The following is a 6,901-nucleotide window of genomic DNA, read 5'->3' on the forward strand; positions in this document are numbered from 1 at the left end:
GGAGGGAAGATTATTCAGTCCAAGTCTTTCATTTTCCAGATGAGAAAACTGCCACTTTTTCAGCCTGCTAGAGTTATAAGTTGTCTGTTTCTGTCCAAACTCACGAACTCAGAATATCCGCAGTGCGGAGTTTCCATTGGTCTTTGTCTTTGTGGAAACAGAATAGGTTTAGCTCTGGGACCATTTCACAAATCACAAGGAAGGGAAGACGATCCTGAATTCACCTATAAACTATCACATCTCTGATATGAAAATTCATTTGCTTGTTGATTTTTTTTCTTCATCCTAAATTCCCAGTAGCACCTAGAGAATATATATTGCCCATTTATTACATTAATTAGTTATCCTTGGCCTCGCAGTCAGTTTTATCTGCACCTCTCACAATCATAACCATTAACTGGTCAGACTCAGAGACCACCAAGTCCTGGAACTCAGCTCACCCCCAGAATGGAACTGTGCCTACAACTCATCTCTACTAGGTGGGACTGTGTGTAGGTAGGTAGCAACAGACAGCTTACCTACTGTCCCTGGGGAGCTAAAATAGAGAAATGGGACTAGGGCTGATTATGGGCTGTGGCTCAGGGTATGCTGAAGTGTGTCTGGAAGCTGTGTTGCAGAACTTTGGTAGCAGTAGTGTGGGGCACGGTTCTGGATAATTCAGTCCTGAGCATAACAGGAAAGCCTGCTCAAAGCAGAAAAAAGAGCAGCCCCTTGCAAAGAGGCCACCCACATAAAATCGCCACCTTAAAATGAGGCTGGAGCCACAGGTCACTGCTTAGCAAGCATGGAAGTAAGGACACCTACCCTTGTGGAGGACCAAACCCAAGGGAAAGCTATCTCCAAAAACCGCAGATGAGGCTGAGCCTGTTAATCTTGTGTCAGTGCTGATATGTCCAGAGATCAGAATTTGTCCCCCAAAATATAACTACCAACAGTCATAGCACGCTAGAAACACAGTTAACTGATCAGGCAGATTCATTTTTTATACCCTTCCTTCTCTCTGCAGCAGAATTTTCTCGGGGCTTCAAAACCTAGAATGTGATTTATTCTCAGCATTTGTCTTTGAAAGCCACCCTCCGTCCCCCCGCCCCGTTCACCTCTGCAGATGCCAGCCTGCCCTTTTCCTATGTGCTCAGACTGTACAAAGGACAGGCATGGGGCGGAACTGGAAAACAAAGCCCTTGAGGGCTCAGGGTCAGCGTGAAAAACCACTGCCTCCCTCTAATGTAAACCACTCACACTCTACCCCACATCTGCAGGCTGTGTGCAGTGGTGGCTCCTTGCAAAAGAGCTCTGCTGGAGCAAGGGTCTGTCCTGAGAAGAAGAGAAGAGAGGGAGATACAGATTCTTCCCTCAATGCACAAATCCCACAGGGAACTCCCAAATACAGGCCATGCCCATGTGGCTTTATAGTATCTACAGTCACTTTTCATCGTCCCCAGACCATGATACATAATCTGTTGACACAATTTCACCTTCACAACATCACTGATTACCCGCATGCAGGGGACTTAGAGAGGGTCTTGTCAACGCCTGCATTTTGCAAATGAAGACAATTAGTCAGGTAGAGGTCAAGTAGTATTAAGTTCCTGCGTTCATATCACAGTACTGACAGAGGCTAACTCTAACTCTCAAACTCCGCCTTTCGAAAATCTTTAAATAGCCGTCAATGATTTAGCTCCCCTCTAAACCCAATATCACTTGTAGCTAAAGTTTTAAAGGAATTCTGGAAATTTTACCCCTGCAAAAACGTGCAGACTAATCCTCTGTGAGTGTGTGTTTAATTTAAATCTGAAGCCAAAGAGATATGCCTGAGTAGCTGAGTAGAAAGGCGCCCGGCTCAGAAAGTATGGTAAGGAGCAGAGCATTTTGGCCATCTTTTGGGTAAGGGGATTGGTTCTGCTCCAGGGTTTGGAGAGGATGTACACCTCTCTGGTAACCCTTCAGCTAAGCCCGGGCTCTGCAACAGTTATCAACTATAATGTTATCTGAGTCAAAAGAACCCCACACACGAGAAGCCTCTGTTATTACAGCCAAAGGTTACACATGCTGCTTGTGGCTGGATTAGCAGACATTTGCTCTGCTTGCGTCCACGTATTTACACAGTCCTGGAGGATTATAGACTCAAGCACAATTCTTGGCTATTTTGGAATAGCTAATATTTTCAGGATAACTCTCAAAGTTCCCCTGGGAGGGAGGTTAAAAAAAAAAAAAAATCTAAGAAAAACAAGCTTGAAATGTAAATTTTAAAAGAAAAATTTTGAACATCCAGGAAGGGAAAAGAACCCTAGGGTGGTTAATAGGAAAGCAGGTGAGTGAATTTCTGGCAAAGAGGAAAATTAGGTGATACAGAGATTATTCATTAGGAGAGTGGAAATAAGAGCTTTCAAGATATTTGGAAAGCAGTTCCTACTTAGTAAAGTAGATAGAGTACCTGCCAGAAAGTTTTCAAGTGAAATCATTCATTCGTTATTTTAATTAAAAATATGACTACCAACCAAGAAACCAGAGGCTGTGGGCCATAAACGAAGTACTTAAAGTGCATTACACTGATTAATAAAAGGACTCTGATTAACCTTGCTGACTAGGGAATTTCATACCAAAGAGATAAGCATGATATTCTGCCTGTATCATTAAGGAGTCAAAGCTCGCACATCTGAAGGAGAATCTAAATGTGTGGTTGGAAAAAACCTTCGGAAACAGTTTTATGGCCATTCCTTCATGTTTCCAGCATGTGGGTCACCAATGAAAACCAATGTAAACGGCCTTTGAGTTTTCTTTAGAGATTTCTTTTGAGCTTGTTCTCGCTCTAAATACTCCATGCTTGTCCCATGATAAATTTTCTAGCATTGACAACCCTTGACTATTCAACGACTTATTGCATTTGGCAGTTAAAAAGTAGTTCATGTATTTTATGTTTTCTTCATGTACTTCCTATTTTAAAGTAAATTAAATTAAATCTGGTAAATGCAGTTTTGCTTACTTGTTTGTGCTTTTGAGACCCATTATCTCTGCATTCCCTGGGAGGTCTTTCAAATGACAACCAGCACATTTTCAGTGTCTGCTTTACAAAGTGTGAGAGAAGTTTGCTTTTTTTTAAATTACTAATAAAACATGATTTTATCTGAAGATTTGAGTATGAAACTTAAAATAACTTGGAAAAATAAAGCGAGACCTCTCTAACTTTAAGAATCATTCTTAGGTGCTGGTGAGAGATAGGACCCACAGTTGGAATAGAATCTGGAGACTGGATTCTAAATCTGTTCTCTGCAGATTGGTAAGAAAAGCTACTCAATGAGATAGGCCCAGTGCTACAGGGAGAAGCGGAAATAAGTTTCTGGATTTTCTTGTAACCCGAAAGCTGTGTCCTATCTCCCTACAAAGTTCACATTTCATATTTGCTTATATAATCAACTTTTGATTATTGATATAACAATTAGATTGTAGATTTGGGGAAGAATATTTAGATCCTAAGTTGATTTATTTGCCAGCAAAGGTCTGAGTTACCTTTCCAAAAATTATACACTGACTTTCAAAGCGGCTTAGAGGTACTATAGTTAGGGATAAAATTTGGTCACTTTTTGAATCCTATGAAAAACGCTAAATGTTCTGAAAGAAATAAAAATGGTTTAGAACTGATTATACTACTGTTAATTTTCTGTAGGACAATCATATGTTGAATACAGAATTATATTATTAATTATGCAAGGAAGTTTTAAAGTAGTGTGATATTTGTTAGTAGGTTTTATACAATTGCCCAGCCAAAAATAACTGAAACCTGAAGATTTCCATACTTTAAAAGTAAACAGTGATGTTCTTTTTCTTCATCCGGATGCTGGTTACATAAGTTTGTTTATTTTGTAATAATTCATCAAGCTACACATTATGATTTATATACTTTCCTGCATAGAGCTTTTCAAAAGTGCTTTAAAAAAATCAAAGAGTAGTGTATAGCCGTTCAACAGTGTCCAACATCTAAAAGGTCTGCTTTGATCTAAGAAAGTTGCATAAAGTTTAATCCAGCCACATACCCTTCAAGGCCACACAGAAATGGGTCTTATTCCTTTTAACTCTTCAAACAGGAATTAACTAACAAACCAGTGTAGGCCACTCAGCTAGCTCTACACTGTTCCCTGAGAATTCCTTTGTGACTTAAGAAGTTGATATAACCACTTAGATCTACTTGCCTGGCTACCAACTAGGATTCTATTTATCACTTCCATTCCTAACTGAAATTGTAAAAGGATTGATAATTAGCCTGGAAGCATGTGAAAAAAAATCAAAGAAACTTTAAAGAAAGATGAAACTTTAACCTGGATTTGAGACTAGAGAGACAGACTTATATCCATATTCATGGTAAACAGAGAGTAAGTGTATTTCTTTCTACACATGCACACACAAAGGATTTCCTGCATAAACCCTAAAGATATGACCCTAAATCCTATTCTTGCTGTGCACACATCCACCTGGCATACATAAAAATGGAACTGTTCTTTTCCTTTCTCACAGGGTATAATTTGCTGTCTTCTTAATTGAAAGCCACATCCCACAGTACTAAACTATGAAAACAGCTATTAGTATGAATGAAAAGTTAGCTCTATGAGGACCATAGGAGTTGGCTCATATTGACAGGAAGAATTTAAAATGCATTTTCTTCTCATTCAAGGGCGATGACACCATTGGAAGTGGGAGAAATAACACCCTGCTTCCTGAGAGCCTGCCCCTAAAACTTTCTTTCTCATACCCGCAGAAACTTCACAAGATCTCTAACTTACCCATTGACTTGAATCTGAGTTATTTTACACCAGACACAAATAAGTTTTTAAAAATATCTTAAAAATTAGTTTAGTACTGAGACATTTTTTCACTGAACAAAGTTATGAGATGAAAGCAATCTAGTTTCAGAATATGCCTTCTTTTTTTCTAACAGAGTCCCCATCAACTTTTTAAAAAATAGACCCCCCCTGCCTTTCAGCCAAAATAGCAATGCCAATTTATTATAAAGCCCTTAAGTAAAAAAACACAAACACAACTATTCTAGATTTTCTTCAGAACTGATAATCAGTGGATAGTACATTAATGTGGAAATATATGCTGTACCATTAACATTTGTATCTGGAAATAGATGACAGTGATAATTTACATATGAACAAAAAAATCTTTAAACACGAAAGATAATTACTATCTCTCTCTAAATGCTATACACAAGACCTTAGCATCTATATTGTTTAAATAGAAGTGATTTGGGGCAGGGTGTTTGTCTGCCGGCGCTCCACCAGATAACCTAACTTTTCAAGCTCCCCCATGAACTAGTTGATTTGGGAAATCAGAATCAGTGCAATTCCAATTTATTTCTGATTTATTAAGCATGGTTTCCAGAAAATTTCTTAATAAAAAACGTTGCTCTATTTTTGTTTTCCTTAGTTCTTCAAAGCAGATATTCTGTGTTGAGCACATCTGCAATTTTGAACTTTTATTGTAGCTCAGGAAAAAAGTTAACTTTTTGTTTTTTCTGAGTTCAGCTTTTTTTGTGCCTGAACTGGAAACTCATTAAAATGACAAGGACCATCAAGGTGCCTGTGGCATGGCTTTATCCACTTATTAACCCTCCAAATGGGAGGGGGTCCTCTTTTTCAGCCACATGGACATTGAGATGATGTGTCTTTAAGTGGCTGTTAACGGAGAATTAGCAGCCTGTTCCCAAACCAGCCACATTGTCCATGTCTGGACAATCTGTTTATCCATAATCTAGAAATATTTTTGCATTCTCTATCATCATTATCAACAGAAAAGTTAGAAACAGAAAGCGCATTACTAAATATAATTGTCCAGGATTTCAAATTCTAGGCACAGTGGTGGAAAAAATAAAAAAAAAAAATGAAAGAAAAGACAAATATATAGCCCATAATGCGTTCCAGTTTAAAAAGAAAGAAAAGATCACATTAGAAATATTTTCAAAATAAATCCTTCAGAAAAAATAAGAGCTACTAGTTTACAGCAGGTAACTGGCACTGTGCATTTTTAAAAAAATCCATTTTCTATCAATTATACAGTTATATTTTTTACCTTGTTTATAAGATGCCAAAACCATATTCTCATCTTCAACTTCAAAAACTGTGTCCACATCTATTTGCCTTTGGATTAAAATGGCTTTCAATTTTCCGAAGTCATTTGACTTTAAAGCCTCAAGGAAATTTTTCTTAATTAACTTGGCAGCTCCAGATTTAGTGACAGGGGCAGAGGTGCCGTCCATCCTTCCTCTCTCTCGGGAAGCTTTGCGGTGATTTATCAGGAGAGCAGCACCAAGCAAACAGGCGCACGCTGGAGAGTCCACAAACTGTCGGCTAATTTTATCCCAAAGTTATGCTGATCCGTTCTATTTATATAGGGATCATTTCAAACTTCAAAATATCCTTCTTGGCTGTCACTGCATTTTCAGGTCCTTTAAACTGGTTCTATATTAACTGATCCATGCAGTAATATATAGTGTCAATATGAAGAAAAGCCGCCACTATACCTTTCTAACCATGAAATGTCACAATTATTTTGTATATGATCAAAGTAATAATGTAAGATTTAAAACCTCTTAATGCTCTTTTTTTCCCCCCCTCAGTAAAAACATCTGGTGCCTGGCTGGAGATTCAGTGTCTTGTTCTGACTAACCAATTGCCAAAAATGAAAATTTGTTACAGTTGTTGATTCATGCATTTCTGAAAACCTATAACTGTATGAGTCCGTAAAAGTAAGCATGGTCACACACATTTGCAAACAAACAACCTACACTTGAAAAGTTTCAATATCATGAAAAAGCGGGGTTGGGTGGAATTGTTTTAGGTAAAAAGAAACTGAAAAGACAAAACAGCTAAATGAAATGTGTGAATGAATTTTATTGAATCCTGTA

General features: G+C 38.0%; 1 protein-coding gene across 1 annotated transcript in view; it reads right to left on the minus strand.

Annotated features, from left to right (window-relative positions):
* ASB4 (ankyrin repeat and SOCS box containing 4) overlaps positions 1-6,278 on the minus strand; it is a 42,562-nt gene extending 36,284 nt beyond the window's left edge. Inside the window, exon 1 of the mRNA XM_069462734.1 lies at positions 6,067-6,278. Within this exon, the coding sequence (XP_069318835.1) occupies positions 6,067-6,253 (187 nt within the window). The 5' untranslated portion in view covers positions 6,254-6,278. The remainder of the gene's footprint in view (positions 1-6,066) is intronic.
* Positions 6,279-6,901: the final 623 nt, after the last annotated feature.

The sequence above is a fragment of the Eulemur rufifrons genome, chromosome 29, assembly GCF_041146395.1.
Source record: "Eulemur rufifrons isolate Redbay chromosome 29, OSU_ERuf_1, whole genome shotgun sequence".
Classification (NCBI taxonomy): Eukaryota; Metazoa; Chordata; class Mammalia; order Primates; family Lemuridae; genus Eulemur; species Eulemur rufifrons.